Raw genomic sequence first — 27,507 nt, forward strand, 5'->3', positions numbered from 1 at the left:
TCACCCGCCCACAGATCGCTTCGTCCGCGAACAACCCAACATCCAGCCTCCGTAGTGGGCGATGTCCTCTCTCCAAACTAACCCGTAGAGCCACCCAATGTGGGGCATGATCCAACATTGCGATTGCCGAGTACTCCGTGTCCATCACCCCGGTGTTAGAGCCCTGCTCAGAACAAAAAAGTCAATGCGAGAGTCTACCTTGTGGACATGGGAGAAAAAAGAAAACTCCTTCGTCCTGCAAACCTCCATGGGTCTACTCTTTCCCCCCCCCCCATCTGTTCTATAAACCCCCTCAATTCCTTAGCCGCGGCTGGCATTCTCCCTGTCCTGGATTTTGAACAGTCCAATTCCCGATCAATGACTATTTAAAAACTTCCCCCATAATCAAGTTATGTGACTCTTAAGTCTGGGGTCTTACCTAACACCCGCCTCATTAAATTCCACATCGTCCCAATTCGGAGCACATACGGTCACGAGTACCACCCGCACCCCCTCCAGCTTCGCACTCACCATTATATACCTACCCTCCATGTCTGACACAATTCTCCCTGCCTCGAATGCCACTCGTTTATTGAAAAAGATCGCCCCCCCCCCCCCCCCCCCACCCCGGTCTTTTGAGTCCAGCCCTGAGTGGAATACTTGGCCAACCCACCCCTTTCTCAATCTAGTCTGGTCTATAACCTTTAGGTGTGTCTCTTGTAACATTGCGTCCGCCTTCAGCCCCCTCAAATGCACAAACACGTGACCCCTCTTGATTGGCCCATTCAACACTCTGACGTTCCATGTAATCAGCCTGGTTGGGGTCTTCTCTCTCCTCCTCCTCCCCCCCCCCCCCCCCCCCCCCCCCCCCCCCCCGGCCGACTAGCCATCACCCTTTTTAGGCCAGCCTCCACATCGTGCTCTCTGCCTCCTCGAGCCCCCCTTGGGCATTCGCCATTCCCGACCTTCCATTTATCCCCTAGTAACAGTTCCTCCCCTGTCAGCAAAGCAGCTCTCTTTCTCTTTCTCTCCCCGCCCCGGTAACAGCACTAGAAACCCAACTCCCCATCTCAAGCTCCAGCAAAACACCTGGCCGCCCCCACTGTGCTTCCGTGGGTCCGCTGACTAAGCTGACTTGATAGCTCCCGCCCGTGGCACCAAACAGTCTGTCTCCTAATTGTTCTCTCCCCTCCACTTGGGCAAACCTATTCGAAGCATCATTCTCCAGTAAACAAACATCAGAAAAAAACAGTGAGAAAACGGCCACAGAAAAAACAATCCCAGAAATCAACTCCCCTCCAACCAGCTCCAACAAAGTTAACTTTAGCCATCAAAATAGCCCCTGATTGCACATAACACTAATTCAAACCCTCTTTGCGAGGGCTCTGTGTGCTCTATCCATTTCCCAGGGGCCAAGGGAACGCCTCAGCCCCCATCAACTTCTCCAGCATGTTCGTCACATAGGCCCTCACCTCCGATCCCTCACTGCCTGCAGGGAGGCCGACGATTCTCAGATTCCGCCTCCTGGACCTGTTCTCCAGGTCCTCCAGCTTCTCCTGCATTCTTTTTTGGTGGTCATTCACCATCTCCACCTTGGTCTCCAGCACGGTTATGTATTCCTTGTGCTCGGACACCTTTTTCTCCACCTCCTGGATCGCACGTCTAGGTTTCTTGATTCTGCACCACCTGATCAATCAAAGCCTTGATCGGGTCCAGCGTGTCCTTCTTAAGCTTGGCGAAGCAATCTTCAAAAAACTTTGGCAGCTGCTCCGTCGACCACTGTGCCGTCTCCCCGCGGCCCTGCCTCTGCCATGCTGTCCCGCGTTTCCAGTTCTGGTTGCGTCTTCCTTGTAGGACTTTGTCTTCTCACACGGCCACTTCTGGTCCAATTCTCCATACACTTGAGGGGTATTTCTCCTCACTGTCTCACTTTTCACTGATTTATCCAATGAAATCTGGAAAAAAAAATGGGGGAGAATGGTCCAAACGTCCGTCACAGGCAGGAGCTATCAAATGTGCGACCTACTCCTCCATGGCTGCCACTGGAAGTAATCTGAGTCATCACTGTCAGTCAAATTGTTCTGGAATCTGCTTGTTTGAATTAAACGCTGCTTCATGCAGACTGCTTTCTGAAAGTCACAGGACACTGCTTCTGCTTGAGTTAATGGTACGGGTTGCCTTCAAGACGCAAGTCCATAAATGATCCAGGAATCAAAATGTGAATAGCAAAATAAAAGGGGATAATCTGGAACCAACTGGGTTTAAACATGAGATCCTTACAATCACACTACCTCTTGGGAGATCCTGCACCACATGCCCAAAGACCTGTAGATCATGAATTTTATGTTCTGTCGCATAAAAGGTCCACAACAGAAATCCACTACTCTCGAGTAGACAATTTTTGAATTGAGGGGCACCTACGACAATACTCATAATCTGAAGTAGCCAAGCCTTTCAAACTAAACTAGGGAGTCGAGGGGCATCCAATGACAATATTCCTAATCTGAAGTAGCCAAGCCTTTCAAACTAAATTAGGGTAGTCTATGTTGTAAAGCCTTAACAGTACACAAGTTAAGCAGGCTATTAGTCTTGTTTACTTGTTTTCTGGGATTGTGTCTGGTTTGAAATGATTAACACCTTCTAGCATGAGGCCTGGGAATATATAATACGATGCAGGTATATGGAGAAAGAGAAGGAAGCGTGACCAATTGGATTATTCTTTGAAAGCCAATGCAGACTGAATGAGCCAAATGACCACCACCTGTGCTCCGAGAAATCCGGTAGTTTATTGGATTGTCTAAGAATTGGGTTTTAAAGATCTTTTAAGATGTTGTGCTCTGCTTCATGATTTTTTGTCGATAGTCATATTCTAAAGTACATTTGTCTTTATGTAAATCTTTTCTTTTGGGCAGCACGGTGGCGCAGTGGTTAGCATTGCTGCCTCACGGCGCCGAGGTCCCAGGTTCGATCCTGTTGCTGTTGTTTAGACGTTTTACTTGCTGTGATATGAAGAGTCTAAAGTTCTTGTTCCTTTTCACCAAACACCATTTATTTCACTTCCACAGCCTCTGCACAAAACTCTTAACAACACACCACCTGCCAGAGGCCACCTCAAGCCTCTTTACATATCAGTGTCAATGGATATTTAACATAAATGAGACAACTAATTGCAATGTCTCTTAAACAACTGTCCGTGTGGAGTTTGCACATTCTCCCCGCGTTTGCGTGGGTTTCGCCCCCACAATCCAAAGATGTGCAGGCGAGGTGGATTGATCAGGCTAAATTGCCACTTAATTGGAAAAATCTAAATTTATAAAAAATGTAAAAATAAAACCTTTTCCCTCATCGATATTTAATTGTAGTTTTAACCTGATAGTCGAACAGCGTGATATTTTCCCACCTGAAGGAGCAGTTTAAAGTGCTTGCTTTGTAATCCATTTACGATCTGGTGCTAAGTAGCTCTGTAAAAATGATATTCCCTTTCATTACACAAGGGTGCCTTCTCTTAAGTACAGATAAGTGGAAATGAGAGCATTGATCACAAATGCACTTATTTACAATACAGTTTTAGGTTAAATGGATTGCAAGTGTGTTTGAAGCTGATTTGAAAAGTTGTAATGTTAAATATTCGTTTTCTGATCATTTTATTTTGATTTTAGGTTTTCTCGAGCAATGATGAATCACTCATAAATAAAAAGCTACCCAAAGAACTTCTGTTGAGGTAAGTATCTGCTTCTTTTGAATCAATTGTCTTCTATTTATATATGCTATTGGGTATTTTAAAATGCTGCTGTCGGCTTTGTTCTGTTCTATGTTGTACTGTACGGGCCCTTCCTGTTGTTTCCCTTATTTCCAATTTATTTTACTTTTGTCGTCATCATTTTTGATCGAAGGAAATTTAACGGACATCTATCTTTTAAGTTGAGCAGAGGAAGTGAGGTTCTCAAAAGTTGCAGAGTACACTGTGCTAGTTTTTAAACAGCAGAATTCCGACCTTTTGGTACAGAGATCGGAGGTATTCGGTTTAATTGGCTGGTTGGTGGCCAGTGAATTGCCCAAAGGCTGAAATGTGCCTGACAACAGGCGGTGATTGGTTCCTACCTGAGTGGGATAGTTTTTAGAGGACACAGGAAGTGACAGTCGGATTCTGGACATTTAAGATGAGCAGATGTGAGCTGCCTCTCTCGCTATCTCGCGCCCTTTCCTCCCCCCTCAAAGTACTGCCTGTCTGCTGGTTACTGAACCTGGAAGATCTACAGTGAAAATTATTACAGACTGAAAGCATAAACCTCCAATTGAAGGCCTAGATTGAACATGTTTATCTGAAACAACGACTCTTACCTTTTTACTGTCTTCATTATTATACCCTTTTTGCCTGTCTTGTGTGTGTAGAGGGTGAGTGAGTTAAGGTGGAGGGATTAGGAATTAGATCATGATTAACCAGTTGTATTTGTTGCCTACTGAATTACAGTTTTTGTTGTTAATAAAAATTAATTGTGTTCAAATTTACAAACTTGGTGACTGTAGTTATTGGGCAACCATAGACCAAAGACTTGGGGTATTTTCTATGAATTAGTTGTTGATTTCAATTGTGTTGCGAATGCGGGTCAGGTTGGGCCGGAATTGGGCCCAGGGTGTCATAACATAATTTTGGGGCTTGGTTCCGTGATCTTTGGAATTGTAGAAGCCATGTTTGGGTTAAAGTATCATTTTAAAAAGAGGCATCGGGTTTGTAGTAATACAACAACAGGATGGCTCTGGAGGCTGCTAAGGTTTTTCTTCAGATGGGAGACTTGCCTTTGTTTTATTTGAAAGGACTTTGAAAAGACCAACTAATTGAATTGGCAGCTGAATTAAAAATAAGAGGTGCTGGCTAAAGCTAGGAAGCTAGAGATGATTGAAATGATTGTTTGCCATTTCAATTTGAAAGAAATGCCAGAAACACAGCCGGGGTCATGGCAAGAGTCAATAGAATTAGCCAAAATCCAGTTACAAATGAAACAATTATAGAGATGCAAAGAGAAATGGAGATGCAGCACAAATGCTTTTCAAATGGAAATTGAAATGAGACGGTAGGAATTGGAGAGAGAGGAACAAGCAAATGAGAGAGTTCCAGCTTTAGGCACTGGAATAAAAGGGAGCTGCCAGGAGCTAGAGGGAGCTTAATCCTAGAACAGAACCCAAGTTTGTACAGACCCGCCCAAAATTTGAAGAACAGGAAATAGAAACCTTTTTTGAGGCATTTGAGAAAATAGCAACCCAAATAGTGGCTGAAAGAAAAGTGAACATTACTCATGCAGAGTAAATTGACGGTGCGAGCACAGGATGTTTATGCTTTCCTCAGAGGGGGTTCACTAAGGATTATGACCATGTTAAAAAAGGCTATTCTAAGTGCATATAAATTAGTTCCTGAGGCACATTGGCAAAGTTTCAGAATTTAAGGAGAAAGCCAAGACAGACTTATGCTGAATTTGAAAGGGTTAAGCAGAACAATTTTAATAGATGGGTATGAGCATTGGGAGTTTGAGATTACACAAGACTCTTTGAGAGAGGTCACTCTCTTAGAATTTAAGAATTCACTACTTTCTAGATAAGAACCCATGTTGAAGACCAAAGGGCCGCTGGACAAGCCGCAATAATGGCGTTCGATGGAGTTGATCCATAAATTTAAACCTTTGTTCCATCACCTCCATAATTTTTGAAAAGCATAGGAAGTGAGAGAGTGAAAGGAAGGCAGGTAGCCAAGATGAGGAATGGATAACTGGGAAAGTTCTGAGATCCTCTCAGGCCAGGAAGGAGGTACTGAGGGTGAAAGTGAGATTCAAAGGCCTAGGTGTTACCATGAGTAAGTGGGACACGTTCATTCAGTATGTTGGAAGTTGTAAAGAAAGCCATGGGACTTGATGGGCTTCATAAGGAGGATTCTGAAAAGGGAACAAAGAGAATACTACAAGGCATACTGTACCTCTAACTGGACTTGGGAGATCTGAGGTTAGCACTGCTGTGAGAGCAGGTATGATGAATGATGTAGATGAGAGATATGCAGGATCTGAGGGGAAGATCAGTCCATTTTCATCAACTGATGTCGCGAAACCAATATCTACTTTAAGCGAAAGAGGTGCTATGCAAACTTACTGGAGAGGGATTTGGTTTTCCCCAGAGAGTTCAATGAAAGCCTAAGGTATTAGTGAATGGGATAAGTGGAGATTAAGTTGTATAAAGTCCAATTGGAATGTGATTTATTGACAGGTCCAGTAGTTGTCAGTGGAAGGAGTAGACTTCCTTTTGGGGAATGATTTGGCAGGAGTCAAGGTTGCAGCTTCACCCATGATTACAGAGTTTGAGGGAAAATAAGGAGACCGAGCAGTTACAAGAACAATTTCCATATTTTACCATGTGTGGTGACCAGGACAATGGCTAATCAGTTCACTATCCGAGATTAAAATCACGCCACAAGCAGATGGTACAGTAGCTGAAACGATCCTTCAGAATGAAGTGATTGGCATGTTATGACACCCTGGGGGAGTGCGTGGTCAATTCCAGACCCAACATAAGTGAATTAACCAATCATTTGTGTGTTTTCCTGAGATCTTTAACCCATGACTGCTCCAATGAGTTACAGGCACTAGATGTAGGAGGAAAACATTAACAAACTGTTTATTTATAACCAGAGTAAAAGACAAACTTGTAGTTAACAATGGTCTACTGGTCTAACTATTCCCAAAACCACATCCCATCCTCTACCCAGCTGCACACAAGACAAACACACAGTGGAGGAGGTAAGAAGGGTTCAAAATAACAGGGATTAAGAGGTATGAGAGATTTGAGGATCTTCGCTGCTGAAGTTGTAGTTTTTGTGGTCCACGATCTTCCAAGGACACGAAGTGTCAAAATCCTCGATTGGTTTGCCATTCCTAATGGTTGTCTTCAATTAGAAAATGGAGGTGGTAGAATTCCTTCCAGAGAGACACTTGCATTTGTAAGATCTCTGCCCTCGCACCCACTGAGGTAATATGAGAATTCTTCACCTGAAGATTTCTAAACAAATCCATCGTCCTGCAGGTGGCGCTGGCCTAGGTCCTTCCGCATGTTGAACTGACTGCAGAAAGAAAGGTCCTTAACCACAGGTCATTAGTTGAGAAAAGTTTGTTTCAGTTCCCCAGCCTTTTACTTAGAAGTGGAACATTCACAGGCTGGCTGGAGGGTACTTTAATTGCCAGCCTTGGCTGATTGAAAGAGTGTCTTACATCACCAGCCCTCATAAATACAGATTTAAAATTCTCACAGACCTGGCAACTGCCTGCAGGCTTTTAAACAGGAGGGGCTTCCACAGACTTGGCTGGAATCAGATTGAATCTCCGAGCTAAGAGCGATCTGCTTTGAGCTGTTTTTCAGGTCTAAGCCCAAAAGTGAAACTACTTTCTCCAGAACATTCTGAAGTGCTTGACCAATCACTAGTGAAAATAAGAAAAGGTCCCGAATTCCAGAAGAGGTGATTGACCGGTAGCCGAGTCCATCAAAATGACTTCATGGGTTATGCCAGAGCATATTAGATCAAAGGGGATCGGCTGGATCAGTCCACATAGCAGCATGCAGTGTGGGGAGTTGCAGTATAAAGCCAAAAGTCTGTGATTTTAAAATCAGCTAGGAGAACAGGCTTTAAAAGATAACCCCAAAACAGACACGGATTTAGCAAATTCTACACAGGTAGGACTTCATTAATTGGGACCCAGGAGGCAGATCCAGAGATAATAGATTAGCACACTCTGCTCTCTCAGAAGCTTTAAAAAAATATATATTTATTAAAGTTTTTAACACAATTTTTCTCCCTTACAAACAATAACCCCCCCCCCCCCCCGTAACAAAATAAGGAAACGAGAAATCGCGCGGAGCAAGATATATACATGGCAAAATAATATATTTACATAGCTTTGTACACTGGCTCTCTCCCGTACGTGCCAGTTTCCCCGACTCTTCATGTTATCTCTTGCTCATCCACCCCCCCCCCCCCAAAACCAGGCAGCGCCCCCCCCCCCCCCCCCCCCCCCCCCCCAGGTTGCTGCTGACCGACCTTCCTCTAACGCTTCGAGATAGTCTAGGAACGGTTGCCACCGCCTGTAGAACCCCTGCGCAGATCCTCTCAAGGCGAACTTAATCCTCTCCACCTTTATGAACCCAGCCATATCGTTTATCCAGGCCTCCACGCTGGGGGGCTTCGCCTCCTTCCACATGAGCAAGATCCTTCGCCGGGCTACTAGGGACGCAAAGGCCAGACTACCGGCCTCTTTCGCCTCCTGCACTCCCGGTTCGTCCACTACTCCGAATATTGCTAGCCCCCAGCTTGGCTTGACCCGGACTTTCACCACCTGAGATATTGCTCCCGCCACTCCTCTCCAGAACCCCTCCAGTGCCGGGCATGACCAAAACATGGACATGGTTCGCCGGGCTCCACGAGCACCTTCCACATCTGTCCTCTACCCCAAAGAACCTGCTCAACCTCGCCCCCGTCAAGTGAGCTCTGTGAACCACCTTAAATTGTATCAGGCTGAGCCTGGCACACGAGGAGGAGGAGTTAACCCTACCCAGGGCATCAGCCCACAGATTTCCCTCGATCTCCTCCCCAGCTCCTCTTCCCATTTACCCTTCAACTCTTCTACCAGCGCTTCCCCCCTCTTCTTTCATCTCCTGGAGTATTGCCGACACCTTGCCCTCCCCGACCCATGCACCCGAGATCACCCTGTCTTGAATTTCTTGTGCCGGGAGCAACGGGAATTCCCTCCCCTGTCTCCTTGCAAAAGCCCTCACCTGCATATATCTAAAGGCATTTCCCGGGGGTAACTCTAACTTCTCCTCCAGTGCCCCTAAGCTCGCAAACGTCCCGTCAATGAACAGGTCCCCCATTCTTCTAATCCCTGCACGATGCCAGCTCTGGAACCCCCATCCATCTTCCCCGGAACAAACCGGTGGTTGCCTCTGATCGGGGACCATACCGATGCTCCCATTACGCTCCGGTGCCGTCTCCACTGGCCCCAGATCCTTAACGTTGCCGCCACCACCGGGCTCGTGGTCTACTTTGTCGGCGAGAGCGGCAGCGATGCCGTCACCAACGCCCCCAGGCTTGTTCCTTTACAGGCCGCCATCTCCATCCTCTTCCATGCCGCCCCCTCTCCCTCCATAACCCACTTGCGGATCATCGCAACATTTGCTGCCCAGTAGTAGCTCCCTAGATTTGGCAGCGCCAACCCTCCTCGGTCCCTACTGCGTTCCAGGAACCCTCTCCTTACCCTCGGGGTCTTATTCGCCCACACAAACCCCATTATACTCCTACCCTACTCTCTTTAAAAAAGGCCTTGGTAATCACGATGGGGAGGCACTGAAACACAAACAGAAACCTCGGGAGGACCACCGTTTTGACCGACTGCACTCTACCCGCCAGCGAGAGCGGTAACATGTCCCATCTTTTGAGGTCCCCCTCCATTTGCTCCACCAATCTCGTCGGGTTCAGTTTATGTAGGGCCCCCCAACTCCTGGCTATCTGGATCCCCAGATACCGAAAGCTCCCCTCCGCCCTCCTCAGCAGTAGGTCCCCTATCCCTCTTTCCTGGTCCCCTGCCTGTAATACAAAGAGCTCACTCTTCCCTACATTGAGCTTATAGCCCGAAAACTCCCTTAGAGTCTACATGACCTCCACCATCCCCTCCATTGGGTCCGCCACGTACAGCAACAGGCCATCCGCATATAGCGACACCCGATGCTCTTCTCCCCCTCGGACCACCCCCCTCCATTTATTAGACTCCCTCAATGACATGGCCAATGGTTCGATCGCCAATGCGAACAACAGGGGGGGATAGGGGGCACCCCTGTCTCGTCCCTCGGTACAGTCGAAAGTACTCCGACCTCCGCCGGTTCGTCACTACACTCGCCACCGGGGCTCTGTAAAGGAGCTTAACTCAACTAATAAACCCTCCCCCGAACCCAAACCTACGCAGCGCCTCCCAGAGGTACTCCCACTCTACTCTGTCAAAGGCCTTCTCCGCGTCCATAGCTGCCACTATCTCCGCCTCTCCCTCCTCCGATGGCATCATCATCACGTTTAAAAGCCGCCGCACGTTTGTGTTTAATTGCCTGCCCTTTACAAATCCCGTCTGATCTTCATGGATCACCCCTGGGACACAGTCCTCGATCCTCGTGGCCAGCACTTTTGCCAGCAACTTTGCATCCACATTGAGGAGCGAGATCGGCCTGTACGATCCACATTGCAATGGGTCCTTGTCCCGCTTTAAGATCAAAGAAATTGTCGCTTCCGACATTGTCGGGGGCAGGGTCCCCTCCTCTCTTGCCTCGTTAAAGGTCCTCACTAGTAACTGGGCCAACAGGCCTACATACTTCCTGTAGAACTCCACCGGGAACCCACCCGGTCTCGGGGCCTTCCCCACCTGCATACTCCCCAAACCCTTGCTCAGCTCCTCCAACCCAATTGGTGCCCCCAAGCCAGCCACCTCCTGCTCTTCCACCCTCGGGAATTTCAGTTGGTCTAGGAATCGTCTCATCCCCTCTTCCCCCGCTGGGGGCTGGGATCTGTACAGCTCTTCATAGAAGGCCTTAAATACCTCGTTTATTTTTGTCGCACTCCGAACCGTGGCTCCCTTTCCATCCTTGACTCCCCCTATTTCCCTTGCTGCCATCCTCTTATGGAGCTGGTGTGCCAGCATCCGACTAGCCTTTTCCCCATACTCGTAGATCGCCCCCTGCGCTTTCGTCCACCGTGCCTTCGCCTTCCCTGTGGTCAACAGGTCAAACTCCGCCTGGAGCCGTCGTCTTTCCCCAAGTAATCTTTCCTCCGGGGTCTCTGCGTATCTCCTGTCCACTCTCAAAATCTCCCCCACTAACCTCTCCCTTTCCATGCCCTCTGTCTTCTCCCTATGAGCCCTAATGGAGATTAGCTCTCCCCTGATTACCGCCTTCAACGCCTCCCATACCACCCCCACCTGCACCTCCCCGTTGTCATTGGCCTCCAAGTACCTTTCGATACATCCCCTCACCTTCCCACACACCACCTCGTCCGCCAGCAGTCCCATATCCAGCCGCCACAGTGGGCGTTGGTCCCTCTCCTCTCCCAGCGCCAGTTCCACCCAGTGCGGGGCATGGTCCGAAACTGCTATGGCCGAATACTCTGTCCCCTCCACCCTCTGGATGAGCGCCCTGCCCAGAACAAAAAAATCTATCCGGGAGTAGGCTTTGTGTACATGGGAGAAGAAAGAAAATTCCCTGGCCTGTGGCCTTGCAAACCGCCATGGGTCCACTCCCCCCATCTGATCCATAAACCCCCTGAGCACCTTGGCCGCCACCGGCCTCTTTCCAGTCCTTGATTTGGAGCGGTCCAGTGCTGGATCCAACACTGTATTGAAGTCCCCTCCCATTATCTGGCCTCCTATCTCCAGGTCCGGAATGCGCCCCAACATGTGCTTCATGAATCCTGCATCATCCCAGTTCGGGGCGTATACGTTTACCAACACCACCCACGTCCCTTGCAGCCTACCGCTCACCATTACATATCGCCCTCCATTGTCCACTACAATAGTCTTGGCCTCAAATGACACCCGCTTTCCCACCAATATTGCCACCCCTCTATTCTTCGCGTCCAGGCCCGAGTGGAATACCTGTCCTACCTATCCCTTTCTTAACCTGACCTGGTCCGCCACCTTCAGGTGTGTCTCTTGGAGCATGACCACGTCTGCCTTCAGTCCCTTTTAAGTGCGCGAACACTCGAGCCCTCTTCACCGGCCCATTCAGGCCCCTCACGTCCCGTCTCTCTTCTCTCTCTCTCTCTCTCTCTCTTCTCCCCCCCCCCCGACTAGCCATCTCCTTTTCTGGGCCAGTCCCGTGTCCACGCCTCCCTCGCCCTCCGTCCCGACCACCTCTTCTATGTCCCATTCCCTTTCGGCCAGTGCAGCAGCAACCCTCCCCGCCCCCCACACCCCCCCCCCCCCCCCCTCCCTCCCCCCCCCGCTAGACACCTGTCTAGCTTTTTTGCTCCCCCCTGTCACTCCGTAAGTCAGCTGACACCTGCTGACCCCGGCTACCCCCGCTATCCCATTGACCTCCCCGTGTGGGAGTTCCCCCTCCCACCTTTCTTCCCGCGCACGGGGGAAAAAAAAAAAAACCCGTGTTCCAAAGCCCGCTCCGCCCCCTCTGGCGCAGCTCCTGTCTCTCCCCCTTGTCTCTCTCCCCCCAGCCCATGTAACATTTCCTGCGCGTGATTGTGATTGATCCCCTATATACAACAGCCAACACACATCAAACCTCAAATATCCCCTCCACCCTCACAAACCCTCAATTAGAGTCCAACTTTTCGGTTTGTATAAATGTCCACGCCTCTTCAGGCGTTTCGAAGTAGTAGTGTTGGCCTTTGTATGTGACCCACAGTCGTGCTGGCTGCAGCATTCCGAATTGCACTTCTTTCCGGTGCAACACCGCTTTGGCCTGGTTGAAACCTGCTCTCCGCTTTGCAACCTCCGTGCTCCAGTCCGGGTATATTCGGAACTCTGCATTGTCCCACTTACTGCTCCGCTCCTTCTTGGCCCATTTCAGGACCCATTCTCTGTCCGTGAACCGGTGGAACCTCACCACCATCGCCCTTGGCAGCTCATTTGCCTGGGGCCTCCTCGCCAGCACCCGGTGTGCCCCGTCCAACTCCAGCGGCCTCGAAGGGGCCTCCTTGTCCATCATTGCCCTGAGCATCGTGCTCGCGTATGCCCCGGCATCGGCCCCCTCCACTCCTTAAGGGAGACCCAGGATCCGCAGATTCTTTCTCCTCGACCTGTTCTCCAGGTCTTCGAGTCTTCCCGCCCACCTCCTGTGTAGCGCCTCGTTCTGCACAACTCTCACCACCAGGCTCGAGATCTCGTCCTCGTTCTGACCAACTCTTTTTTTTGTACCTCCTGGATCTGAACCTCGTGGGCCTTCTGGGTGATCCCTAGTCCTTCGATTGCCGAAAGCATAGGCGCCAGCATTTCTTTACGCATCTCCTCGCGCTGCTCCTCAAAGCAGTGCTTGATAAACTCCTGCAGCTCCACTTTGTCTCTGGCCGCCGCCATTTTGTCTTTTTTCCCCGGTTTTTCCCGTTGCTCCAGTGCCACTTTTGTGGCCGTTACACTTCGAGTCCGTTTCATAAAAGTCGGAGGGGGACCTCCCTCTTACCTTCCCCATGGGTTGGTATCAAAAAAAGTTCCGTTGGGGCTCTTCTAACGAGCCCGAAAGTCCGTGGTAGCGGGAGCTGCCGAATCGTGCGGCTCAGCTCTGCATAGCCGCAACCGGAAGTCCTCTCTCAGAAGTTGAGGCTGAGGGAGTTACAGAATGCTCTTGCATTAAGAATGGAGTTTTGACGAGGAAGTAGAGACTTCCTTTATAGATTTTTGGATGAGGAATGTATGGTTGTTCATCAGATAGTGATACTGTCCAAAGTAGGGAAGTACTGCGGATAACTCGGGCATCAGTTAACAGGTATTTTTCCTGGCCAGGACTGCATAAGGATGTAGTGCAATTCTGTAGAACCTATTATACCCATGTTATACCTATCAGATAATAAGTAAACCACAACATGTGATTAAACCTGCACCTTTAATACCCACACCAGTGTTTGAACACCCATTTAGTCGGGTGTTGGTAGATTGCGTAGGACTGTTGCCTAACACTGAGGCAGGGCATCAGGACATTCTTACGGTCATGGATATGACTACCCGATTTCCGGAAGCTATGCCGTTGAGAACAATTACAGCGAAAGTAGTAGTGGAAAGGCTGACGGTATTCCACATCCTATGGACTACCCTTAGAAGGACAATCTGACCAAGGTCCTAACTTTGTTTAATGTTTTCCATGATATAATTTGTAGTTTGGGTAACAAACGATTAAAATCAACTGCCTATTATCCACAAACCCAGGGAGCTTTGGAGAGTTAGCATCAGACTCTCAAAACCATGATTAGTGCCTATTGGCGTGAATATCCAAGAGATTGGACCTTTTACTATTTCCCACCAGAGATTCTCCAAATGAAGCGAATGAGTTTAGCCCATTTGAATTAGTTTATGGCCATGAAATACGGGGTCTGTTAAAATTGATGAAAGATAAATCTCTGAAACAACGGGAGAAGTCCTCTTGGATTAAGTGTCCATGTGTCTAGAAAGACTTGCAGGAGCTTGTCAGGTAGCCCAAGAACATTGGAGGCCAAGTTTGATAATTTAGAAGAACAGCGGAAAGATCTAGTATAGATACTGAAAGTGTGGGCAGATTTGTAGGGATGTGTCGGGGTGCACTCCGCTAACCAGCCATGATGTAGCCATAAGAAACTCCGAACCAATAAAGCAACAACCGTTTTGACTAAAACTATGGAGACTGGCTCAGTTACAGGTGGAAATGCAGTGCATGTTGGATGTGTTGCAAAAACACTGGTCCACAGAGCGGCAAATAGAGTTTGGGAAATGGAAGGCCATGTTAGTGAGTGAACCGGTGCTGGTTGCCCTGGATTTTTCCACATGTTTAAAATGGCCAATGATGAGAGGGACCTGAGGGTGGGGGCACTGCAACTACAAGACGATGAGGCAGCAACAGAGAGATCAGTGGGATATTTTTTTTAAAAACTGTCTGTGTCAAAGAAAGTATTCCACCATAAAAGGAAGCCTCAGCATTGCTACTAACCTTCAGCACTTTGGAAATATATGTCCGGCATGACAATAAACAAAGCTGACGATAAACCACTTGCGTTTGTAAAAAGTTTAAAACCTGGAATGCAAGATTATTCCATGGGGAGTTTATTATTACAACAGTTCAATGTTAAAATTGTACACATCCCCAGAAGGAAAATGTGATAGCAGATGCATTGTTGTGGGCTTAAGGACTGACTAGTTACAATGTAGGAACTGGGAAGGGAACTTGTATAATGAGGATGAAAGAATGGATACCTGTTTTTGATTTGTGTCTTGCGCATCTCATAATGAAATGTCTGTAACCTGACGTTTCATTCCTTTTAGGGAGGGAGGTATGCAAGGAACCTTCCTGTTTCTCTTATTTCTCATTTCTTTTACTTTGTTGTCATCATTTTTGATCTAAGTCGAGCAGAGGAAGTGAGAAACTCAAAAGTTGTAAAATAGTACACTCTGCAAGCTTTTGAAAAGCAGAACTCTGTCTTCTTGGCACCCGAGAGATCGGAGTGATTGGCTGACTGGTAGCCAAGGAATTAACCAAAGGCCGAATTCTGTCCGACATGCGGCATTTGGGTCCTACCCAAGTGCGATGGTTTTCAGAGGATGCAGGAAGTGACAGTTGGATTATGAATGCTGAGAGGAGCAGCTGAGAGTCTCCCGCTCTTCTCTTTTATCTTTGTAGGCTATTTAACTACATCCAAGCTTAATAGTGCTCCCCACAGAATCCAGAAATGTTCATCTTCTTCCAGGAACCTTTTAAGTTAATATCATGTAGGGACAAACCTTGATTGTTTGTACTTGATCACGTAGATGGATTTGTCATGATCATCTATGGATTCGAATTGCTCCTTGGTATCAAAGATGTGTTAGTGTCCAAAGATGTGCAAATTAGGTGGGTTGCAGGGATAGGGCAAGGGAGTGGGCCGAGCTACGGTGCTCTTTTGGAGGGTCAGTGCAGACTCGATGGGCCGAATGACCTCCTTAAGCACTGTCGTGATTCTATGGATCAATTATTTTCAATGGATTAGATAAATAAGGAGAAATTATTTCTCGGAGTAGAGGGTCAGTAACCAGAGGACACAGATTTTAAGATTATTGGCAAAAGAACCAGAGTAGCAGGCTTGTAGACACAACAAAAACATGATCTACAATTCTGCTGGTGGACAAGGGATTGAAATATCACAAGTAAATGCTAGACATATAGCAAGTCCCAAGATGCACATGTGAAGATCTTCACAATCAACCTAGGTGTAACATTTTGAAATGGGCACCTCTGTGATTAGTTACGTTTTTGAAATTAGGTAGCATCTGCTGTCAGAGGTGCAGGATCTTTAGTAGAAAGATGATGAATGAATAGAAAGTGAAGAGGTGCGATTTTAGGTACAGTTTTGTGTTTTGAGAAACTGAAAATTAGGGAATGCATACCCAAGAAGGAGTGGAACAGATTATACCTGCACTTAGTAACATCTCTTTTAAAACGTGCTGTGAGGTTATTAAATCCCACCTCTTGGAATGAGAGGAACAGATCACTGTGTGCAAGGTATGATAACTGTGTCTTGGCTATGCCGCATTTTCTCCTCTTTACTGTTTTCCTCTGGGTGGCTCTTGCAACACCACATTGAAAATCACAGTAAATCAGTATTTATATTTGCAAGACAAAGCAAAGTATTGCAGATACTGGAAACCTGAAATAAAAACAATGCTGGAAGTACTCGGGGGGGGGGGGGGGGGGGCAGGGGGCAGGCAGAATCTTTGGAGAGAGAAACAGAGTAATATATTTTGATGCCATTGTAAAGAGGAAGTGACGACATTAAGTCATGTAAAAATAAAAGTATGTTTGGTTTCATTTATGTGGTGTATTGTTATGATAAATTAATTATTTAAAGGTTTAATGTTTATTTGTAGTTTAAAAAAAAGTTGTTAATTCCTTCAATATGTGTGGCCAACCACCCACAGCTGCAAAGACCGCCATCTCTGAAATCCCTTCGCTCAACATCTCGGCCTCTCTAAATCTCCTTGAAAGATGCTCATTAAAACCTAGCTCTTTAAATAAGATTTAATAGGAACAGGAGTAGGCCATTTAGCCCCTTGAACCTGCTCCACCATTCAATAAGATCATGGCAGAACTGTGGCCTAACTCCACTTACCGTTGGCCCATGTCCCGGAATACCTTTGCTTAACAAAAAATTCTTACAATTAATTTAGCATCAATTGTCATTTGTGAAGAGAGAGTTCTAAACCTTTACCACCCTTTGTATGTAGAGGTGCTTCCTAAAATCTCTCCTGAATTGTCTGGCCCAAATTTTTAAACTATGGCCCCTAGTTCTAGAATCTCCAACCAATGGAAACAGTTTCTTTATCTACCTTGTCTTTTCTTGTTAATATCTTGAAGACTTTTAAACTGTCTCAATTCCAAATTTGCATAATCTCTCCTGAAGTCCAGATATGATTCTTGTTAACCCTCATTGCACTCTGTCCAGGGTCAAAATATTTATTCCTAAGGTGTGGTGCCAAGATCTGCTCACAGTACTCCAAGTGGGGTCTAACCAGGGTTTTGTAAAGCTGCAGCATAACTTCTGCATCCTTATACTCAGTCCTCTAGATATAAAGGCCAGTATTCCATCAACCATCTTGATTACTTTCTGCACTTGTTAGTGTAAGTTTAAAGGTCTATGCACCTGAATCCCTAGGTCTCTTTGGACATCCACTGAATCTCGAAATACCCAGATCTATCCTTTTTGGGTCCAAAAAGGATAACCTCATACGGTAAGGTTCTGGCATCGCCTTCTGTGGCTCTGTGTGCTTACTGACACAGTTCTTAGTAAAGCATTCAAATCTGCACAAGAAGTTAAATGTGCTATATAAATAAAAGTCATTTTTAAATTATGGATTTCAAGGGTTACTATTTCAATATGTTGGTTGCATTGGTTTCTATACTTATATTTGCAATAATCTATGGTAGAAGGAATAAAGCGTAATTGCTGTGACAAAAATATCAGTTGTTTACTTGTTCCTCCTTTCCTCTGGCTCAACGTTCCTCCTTTCCTCTGGCTCAACCCAAGTTAGTACAAATGTGGCTGCTGTGAGGTTTTAAACTTTCAAATAATAGTTTACTGCTTATTATGCTCTTTCAAGTTTTGAATGATCAGTAATGAGATATTATACAAACATATAGCTGATGCAGTGGGTTTAAGTCTTCAGAAATGAATAGTTATGGATATTTTAGTTTTTTATCTGCTGGTCAAAATTCACTTAGACCATAACTTATAATTATTTATACTTCAGAACACCACCCACCTATCAATCACTCCCACCTCCTATCTCCTAAACAACCTCTACACTCCTCCCAGTTTGGATAGCAAATGAGATTTTTACAAAGTTAAACAAACATGCTCCCCAACTATTAAGCTTGGATGATGCCTAGTTAAATAGCCTCCAAAGAGAAGCGCAAGAGATGCACAGCAGCTCCTCTCAGTCCAGGATCTGATTGTCACTTCCTGCGTCCTCTGAAAACCATCCCACTTGGGTAGGACCCAATCACCGTCTGTCGCCAGGCAGAATATGGCCGTTGGTAATCAATACCCTTCACCCTCCATTAAATATATCCTTAAGGGGAACATTCCCAGCTTTTCTCATCTCTCACTTAAACTGAAGTCCCACATCCCTGGCAAAGTTAACAAACTTTCTGGCTACAAAGATTTATTTTGTAAAACATTGACGGGATGTACAGTGAAATACAAGATATTTTAATGGATTATAGATATATAACTATTCGAGCATGTAAAAGCACTCGAGTAGTCAATCGCCTTTTTTGTGATGAACAACGGAGCTCGCCAAAGCTGGCGAGGTTCCTTCTTCATTATCGGACCACGCCTTGCGTCACAACTGGGGTAGCGCCAGTGGAACTATTAATGGGCCGACACCTCCGAACCCTCCCGAGTCTAACATTTCCAAGTCCAGGTTGGAAAGTAAACCGAACCTTCCAAAAGAAGTATTATGACCAGCGGATGCCTGAGAGAGGCTTCAAACCAGGAGACCAGGTACATCCCCAAAATTTTGGGGACGGGGGTCAGTGGGTCAGTGGGGCTGTGTTGGAGAGAATTGGGCCTGTTTTGTACAAGATCAGAATCTGAGAGAAGACTGTACGGAAAAATGTGGGCCCCCTCAGGGCAGCGAGCCCTCCTCTGAGGAAGCCATGCCAAGCACATCAGTGCCTCCACTGCCCCTCGTACCATCATACAGTCGAGACACAACCCACTGCGGGCCAGCTTCTGGACCAACACGTCAGTGATGGCACAGCCTCGGACATGGACACAGAAGCATCAGCACATGCGACGATGCCGCAACTGCAGCCAAGCCCTCGACAGTGACCTTCCGCGTTTGTCACAAAAAAGGTGATTGACTACTCTGTGCACCCCTGACCCAGCCCCACCGCTGGCAGGAAATTGTATGCTACCGTGACGGCCATTTCTTTGATGTAAATAAACTCCCATTTACTTACCTTCTCAGGCCTCCAGAGTCTTCATACAGATGATTTGTTTGTACTTATACTTATTTGTCCCTCGTAATATGATGTGCTCTACATTAGGGAGTCAAATGCAGAGTGGGTGACCAATTTTCAGAACACCTTGTTCAGTTCACAAGTGTGACTGAGCTACCAGTCTGCTGTCATTTCACTCTACCTTCCTCCCACTGACTATATCCTGCTGCAGTGTTCCAGTGAACCTCCATGCAAGCTCAAGGAACAGTATCTCATTCTTTAGCAGGGCACTTTCCTCTTTCATTTTATTTGTCCCCCCGCCTATTTCTTTTGCTTTCAGATCAACTATTTAGGATCCTGATATTCTCACTAACTCTGAATGCTTTTTTTTTGTTTCTTTACTTGTCCTCTTACCATTCTCTTTGATCTCATACCATGAAATATTGAGTCATTTAATCTCTTCTGTCGCCCACCCGCCACCCCATCACCCATGGGTGGTTGGCTGTGTGGGTTTCCTCCGGGTGCTCCAGTTTTCTCCAATAGTCCAAAGATGTGTAGGTTAGGTGTATTGGCCATGCTAAATCGTCCCTTAGTGTCCAAAGGTTAGATGGGATTCCAGGGATGGGGCGGGGAGTGGGCCTGGGTGGGATGCTCTTTTGGAGGGTTAGTGTAGACATGATGGACCGAATGGCCTCTTGCATTGTAGGGGTTCTATTACCGACATTTTTGATGTTCTTCGCACTCTCCCTCTTTCACTCACTCAACCTAATATGGTTCCAACCTTTTCAGTTCTGATGAAAAGCCAGACCTGCAACATTAACTTTGTTTCTCTCTCCACAGGTGCTGCCACATCTGCTGAGTATTTCCAGCATGAAGTTACCTCTGGTGTGCTAGCCAATGTTTATCCCTCAGTCAACATCATAGCAAAACAAGTTCTCTGGTTGTCATCACATTGCTGTATATGGGCTCTTGCTGTGCTTAAATTGGTGGCTACCATGTTTCCTACTTTACAGCAGTGAGTACACTGTAGTACAATAACTGTAAAGCACTTGTGAGATGTCGGATGGTTACAAGTCTCCTTCAGATATGGAAATGGAAGTCCGGGGACAGAGTTTGTGATGAGAACACAATACAGTATTTGGTTTCACGAAATTTTTGTTCACCCAAGGTCAGACAAGCAGTATGACAAATTAGTAAAGGACTCCAAAGAAGTGATGGTGAAACTGAGCTGAATGATGTTGGCATACACATGGAACCTTGTGCTTTTGGATGATATTGCCGAGGGGTAGTGTGTAGGTGGGAAATCAAAGGGGCTATTGCTGGATCCTTGGGGGGGATCTCTGGAGCTAATTAAGGGAATGGTAGGAGAAGACATTGCAGATTATTCTCTCACTACATTTGGTTATGGAAGAATGGAACCAAGTCAAGGCTGTTCCACCTTGGCCGGAGGATGAAGGAGAAACATTGGAGGAAGATGTTGTGGTGAACTGTTTTGAAGACTGCTGCTAGGTCAAGAACGAATAGCAATAGATTCACGGTTACCGTTACAAAGAATGTCATTTTAGACTTTGCCAAGGGCTGTTTAAGTGATCGTGTGCCTCCGGAGTTTGGAGACGAAAGGGAGGTTTTGAGATGGGGTGGTAGTTTGTAAGAACTGCAAGGTGAAGGGCAGGGTTTTTGAGATGCAGAATGATAACATATTTGAAAAGGAGGGAGACAGTACCTGGTGAGGGAACCATTAAAAATATACCTAATATGAACCAAAGGGAAGTTGAGGGGTCGACTTTGGTTGCAGTGGGATTGAGAAAGCGGAAGTTGGGTGTGGCATCATTGAGGAGAGAGCATTACTGAGGAGAGGGCATTACAGACAGACATAGAATGCAATTTAGAGAAAATAAATTTGGGGCAAGGGCAGCAGGGAACAGTGGGGAAGTTTATTTAGATGGGCTAGAGGAAGGGAAGCCAGCTGAATGGAAGTTCTCGAATCTTTGTACTAAAGATCCATTAAAAAAATGTTTTTTTTAAAAAATTGTTCATGCGATGTGGGTGTCGCTGGCTAGGCCAGTATGTATTGGCTTTCCCTAACTGCCCTCCATTTTGGAGGCCATTTGAGAGTCAACCACATTACTCAGGACCTGGAGTCACATGTAGGCCAAGTTATCATAGAATTTACAGTGCAGAAGGAGGCCATTCGGCCCATCGAGTCTGCACCAGCTCTTGGAATGAGCACCCTACCCGAGGTCAACACCTACACCCGATCCCCATAACCCAGTAACCCCACCCAACACTAAGGGCAATTTTGAACACTAAGGGCAATTTATCATGGCCAATCCACCTAACCTGCACATCTTTGGACTGTGGCAGGAAACCGGAGCACCCGGAGGAAACCCACGCACACACTGGGAGGATGTGCAGACTCCGCTCAGACAGTGACCCGAGCCGGAATTGAACCTGGGACCCTGGAGCTGTGAAGCAATTGTGCTATCCACAATGCTACCGTGCTGCCCCAACAATGCTACCGTGCTGCCCGATTTCCGTAAGGATGACCGATTTCCTTCCCTGAACCAGGTGGGGTTTTACAACAATCGACAATGGCTTCATTAGACTTTGATTCCAGATTTTTATTGAATTCAAATTTCACCATCTGCCATGTTATGATTGGAACCAGAGTCCCCAGACAATTACCCTGGGTCTCTGGAAGTGGTAGCCAATTCTGTTTGCACTTTTGTTGATCCAGCCATGGTGCAGTGTCCATTGCAGCACAAGCGGTAGCCGCCCAAAGCTTGCTGCTGATGCAGAAGCTCAGACCGCTGCTGCCTCTGGTGCAAAGGGGCTCGCAGAGTGTTATAGTAATTAATCCTACGCACTCCTCTCCAGCAGATTATTAGGATTTCTGAAGCACTGACCTGGAAGAGATGCAATGATTCTGTGGAGCATAACGTTGCTGTCTTCTATGGGGAAGACTGAAATGTGCCAGTGCCTTTTTGGTGCCAGTCAGCCTGCCTAGACTGCTGCTGCCTGTGTGAGGTAGCGCAGTTGAATCTACGCCTTAATAAGGATGAGAGAAATGGGACCAGGAGTAGGCCATAAGCCGTTCATCCCAGGAATAAGTCGAGTGAACCTTGCCTGTACTGCTTCTAATGCAGTTATATTCTGTTCCAATAAGGAAATTAAAACTGTGCACAGTTTTTGAGATGTGGTCTCACCATGGCCCTGCACAGCTGCATTAAAACTTCCCTACTTTTATATTCCATTCCCATTTTAATGAATGCCAACCTTTAATTTGCCTTAACAGAATCACAGAATACTACAGTGCAGAAGAGGCCCTTCGGCCCATTGAGTCTGCACCGACGCATGAAGGGCCCTGACCTGCCCACCTAATCCCACTTGCCAGCACTTGGTCTTTAGCCCAGAATGTTATGGCGTGCCAAGTACTCATCTGGGTACTTTTTAAAGGATGTGAGGCATCCCGTCTCTACCACCCTCCCAGGCAGTGCATTCCAGACCGTCGCTGCTCTCTGGGTAAAAAGGTTTTTCCTCAAATCCCCCTAAACCTCCCACCCCTCACTTTGAACTTGTGTCCCCTCGTAACCTTCTTAATCAGTTGCTATACCAGCACACTAATTTTTGTGATTCATGTTTTGGGACACATCCTTCTGTACCACAGAGTTCTGCAATCGCTCTCAATTTAAATAGCATACTGTCTTTCTATTCTTCCTGCAAAAGTAGACAAGTTCACATTTTCCCACATGACGCTCCATCGTCCAAATTTTTGCTGACTCATTTAAAATGTTTATTTCCCTTTACAGACTCTTGACCTCCTTTTGACAACTTACTTTCCTACCTATTTTGATGTCATTGGCAAATCTAGCTACCGTACATTCGGTCTCTTCATCCAAGTCATGGTTATTGATTGTAAATAGTCCACGCTGCAGCACTGATCCCTGTGCTACTCCACAAGTTAGTGTGCCAACCTGAAATAGACCCATTTGTCCTACTCTCTGCTTTCTGTTTGCTAACTGATTGTTTTCGTATACGCTTTTATGTGGTATATTTTCAAATGCCTTTTGGAAATCCAAGAAGAACAATATAGTGCAGAAACAGGCCCTTCGGTGCTCCAAGCCTGTACCGGTTATGATACCAGCCTTGGCGAAAAACCCTCAGCACTTCCTAGTGCTGTAGCCCTCTATACCCATCCCATCCATGTGCCCTTAATGTATCTGCTTCCACAACCTCACCTGGCAGTGTTCCAGGCACTCACCACCCTCTGTGTTTTTAATTTAAAAAAAACCTGCCTCGCACATCTCCTCTAAACTTTGCCCCACGCACCTTAAACCTATGTCCCCTAATGACTGACGCCTCCACTCTGGGAAAGAGTGCCTGCCCATCCATTCTATCTATGCCCCTCATAATCTTGTCGACCTCTATAAGGTCGCCCCTCAACCTCTGTCGTTCTAATGAAAACAGTCAGAGTCTATTCAGCCTCTCCACATAGCTAGACCAGACTAGGCAACATCCTGGTAAACCTCCTCTGCACCGTCTCCAAAGCCTCGACATTCTTCTGGTAGTGTGGTGGGGCTGTTTAGCACAGGGCTAAATCGCTGGCTTTGAAAGTAGACCAAGGCAGGCCAGCAGCACGGTTCAATTCCCGTAACAGCCTCCCCAAACAGGCGCCGGAATGTGGCGACAAGGGGCTTTTCACTAACTTAATTTGAAGCCTACTTGTGACAATAAGCGATTTTCATTTCATTTTTTCATTTCATAATTGTGCACAATATTCCAAGTGCCAAGGTTCTGTACAACTGTAGCATGTCTTATCAGTTTTTATCCTCTTATGACCTGTCCAATGAAGGCAAGCATTCCATATGCTTTCTTGACTACCTTGTCCACTTGTGTTGCCATTTTCGAAGCTCTGTGGACCTGTACGCCCAGATCTCTCTGACTTTCTATATTCCTAAGAGTTTTGCCATTTGAGTATATTTCCCCTCTATTAGACCTACCAAAATGCATTACCTCACACTTGTACGGATTAAACTCTATTTGCCATTTCTCTACCCAATCTCCAACCTATCTATGTCCTGCTGTATCCTCTGACAATCCTCAACACTATCCACCACTCCACCAACCTTGGTGTCATCCGCGAACTTACGAATCAGACCGGCTACATTTTCCTCCAAATCATTTATGGATACTACAAACCACAGAGGCCCCAGCACCGATCCCCATGGAACACCACTAGTCACAACCTTCCATTCAGGAAAAACACCCTTCTACTGCTACCTCTGCTTTCTGTGACCGAGCCAGTTTTGTATCCATCTTGCCACCTTGTCTCTGATCCCGTGTGACATCACCTTTTGTATCAGTCTGCCATGAGGCACCTTGTCAAAGGTTTTACTCAAGTCCATGTAAACAACATCCACCGCCCTCCCCATGTCAATCATCTTTGCACCTCCTCGAAAAAACTCAATCAAATTAGTGAGGCACGACCACCCCTTCAGAAAACCTGCTGTCTATCGCTAATGAGTCCATTTGTTTCCAAATGGGTAGAAATCCTGTCCCTGAGAATTCTCTCCAATAATTCATCTACTACCGACAGGATGTTCACCGGCCTATAGTTTCCTGGATTATCTCTGCTACCTTTCTTAAACAACGGTACCACATTAGCAATTGTCCAGTCCTCTGGGACCTTGCCTGTAGCCATGAGGATACTAAGATGTCAAGTCAAGGCCCAGCAATTTCATCCCTTGCTTCCCTCCGTATTCTGGGGTAAATCTCACCCGGCCCAGGAGACATGTCTACCTTAATGTATTTTAAAACGCCCAATACATCCTCCTTTTTGATGTCAACATGACCCAGACTATCCACACACCCTACCCAAGAATCATCTTCCACAAAGTCCTTTTCTTTGGTGAACATTGATGCAAAGTTCTCATTTAGTACTGTGCCCATTTCCTCTGGCTCAACACACAGATTCCTCCCACTGTCAAGTGGTCCAATTCTTTCCCTGGCCACTCTCTTTTTACGTATGAATACAAAGCTTTGGGATTCACCTTATTCCTACTTGCCAAGGACTTTTCATGACCCTTTCTAGCCCTCCTAACTTCCCGCTAAAGTACCTTCCTACTTTCTTTGTACTCCTCAAGGGTTTTGACTGTCCCCACCCTTCTGGACCGTACAGAAGCATCCAAAGTACACAACAATCAAAGAATATCTACAGTGCAGAGGAGGCCATTCGGCCCATGAGTCTGCACCGACCCTCTGAAAGAGCACACCACCTAACCTTTTGAACACTAAGGGGCAATTTAGCCTGGCCAGTCCATCTAACCTGCACATCTTTGGACTGTTGGGGGTGGGGGAGAACTCATGCTGACACTGGGAGAATGTGCAGACTCCACACAGACCGTCACCCAAGATCAGAATCTAACCTGGGTCCCTGATGCCATGAGGCAGCAGTGTCGACAGATTCCCCTTTTATCCACCTTGCTAACTACATCCCTAAGAACTGTAATAAATTAGTTCCCTTCCACAAAACCATGTAGACTTTGCCTGATTCCATTATAATAAGATTATAACCAAGATTGTCTCTGCAGCTGCTTCTTTTAAGATCCTCGCATACAGGCCATTCGGTCCAGCAGATTTGAATGAAAATTGCTTATTGTCACGAGTAGGCTTCAAATGAAGTTACTGTGAAAAGCCCCTAGTCGCCACATTCCGGCGCCTGTTCGGGGAGGCTGTTACGGGATTATATCAGTCTTTGGATACAATTGTTTCCCACGTACCTTTTTCCCTGGTGAAGGTAATTTTTTTAAAGTTCCTTCCTCCCATCTGAAGTATTTTTGCGAAGTTTTCTGCAGTGAAGACAGACAAAGTACCTGATCAATGCTTCTGCCATCCCCCATCCTTGTTTTCCATTAATAATTCTCCAGATTCACAATCTAAAGAGGACTAACACTTGTTTTATTTACTCTTTTTCTGTAAACGTTGCTATCGGTTTTTATGTTTCTAGCTAGCTTTCTCTCATCATCATTTTAAAAAAATATATTTTATTGACATTTTACAAACAGAGATTTTCCGTTTTTACAACATAATAAAGGAATATGCATTGAACGTTATTTAAATAATATATTAAACTAACAACAAATGAAAAAAGAGATAAACAAAAAACAAATATCAACAACTGGCAAAAAACAAAAACACAGGATAATACCACCACCACCCCTCCCTCCCCCCTGGGTTGCTGCTGCTGTCCTTTCTGTTTTTCCATTATCGTTCCGCGAGATAGTCAAGGAACGGTTGCCACCGCCTGGTGAACCCCTGAGCCGATCCTCTTAACGCATATTTTATTCGCTCCAGTCTTCTGAACCCTGCCATGTCGTTTATCCAGGCCTCCAAGCCCGGGGGCTTCGCTTCTTTCCACACAAGTAGAATCCTACGCCGGGCTACTAGGGACGCAAAGGCCAGAACGTCGGCCTCTTTCGCCTCCTGCACTCCCGGTTCTTCTGCAACCCCAAATATAGCTAACCCCCAGCTTGGTTTGACCTGGACCCCCACCACCTTTGAGACCACTCTTGCCACACTCTCCCAGAACTCGTGGGTGTGGACACGACCAGAACATGTGGGTGTGGTTCGCCGAGCTTCCCGAGCACCTCCCACACCTATCCTCCACCCCAAAAAACCTGCTCAGTCTTGCTCCCGTCATATGCGCCCTGCGTAGAACCTTAAATTGAATCAGGCTAAGCCTGGCACATGAGGACGAGGAATTTACCCTGCTTAGGGCATCTGCCCACAGCCCCTCCTCAATCTCTTCCCCCAGCTCCTCTTCCCATTTTCCCTTCAGCTCCTCTACCATCGTCTCCCCCTCGTCTCTCATCTCCCTGTATATTTCCGACACTTTACCTTCTCCAACCCATGCCCCCGAAATCACTCTATCCTGGATCCCTTGCGTCGGGAGTTGCGGAAATTCCCTCACCTGTTGCCTCGTAAATGCCCTCACTTGCATGTATCGGAAAGCATTCCCTGGTGGCAACTTATATTTTTCTTCCAATGCTCCCAAACTCGCAAATGTCCCGTCCACAAACAGGTCCTTCAGCTTCCTAATTCCTGCTCGCTGCCAACATTGAAATCCCCCATCTATCCTCCCCGGGACGAACCTGTGGTTATTCCTTATCGGGGACCACACCGAGGCACCCGTCACTCCCCTGTATCGTCTCCACTGCCCCCAGATCTTCAAGGTCGCCACCACCACTGGGTTTGTGGTGTACCTTTTCGGGGAGAACGGTAGCGGCGCCGTCGCCAGCGCTTTCAGGCTTGTTCCCTTTCAGGACGCCATCTCCAGCCTTTTCCACGCCG

The 27,507-nt window shown here is 46.7% G+C and overlaps 1 protein-coding gene across 4 annotated transcripts in view; it reads left to right on the forward strand.

Annotated features, from left to right (window-relative positions):
• Window positions 1–27,507, forward strand: part of fbxl2 (F-box and leucine-rich repeat protein 2) — a 355,919-nt gene that overhangs the window by 51,156 nt on the left and 277,256 nt on the right. For 3 of the 4 annotated variants that reach the window (XM_072467255.1, XM_072467254.1, XM_072467252.1), the window contains exon 2: window positions 3,639–3,700. In XM_072467255.1, the coding sequence (XP_072323356.1) occupies window positions 3,639–3,700 (62 nt within the window). Of the gene's footprint in view, window positions 1–3,638; window positions 3,701–19,998; window positions 20,174–27,507 lie in introns of all 4 variants that reach the window. The other variant, XM_072467253.1, reaches the window with a different exon arrangement.

The sequence above is a fragment of the Scyliorhinus torazame genome, chromosome 11, assembly GCF_047496885.1.
Source record: "Scyliorhinus torazame isolate Kashiwa2021f chromosome 11, sScyTor2.1, whole genome shotgun sequence".
Taxonomy (NCBI): Eukaryota; Metazoa; Chordata; class Chondrichthyes; order Carcharhiniformes; family Scyliorhinidae; genus Scyliorhinus; species Scyliorhinus torazame.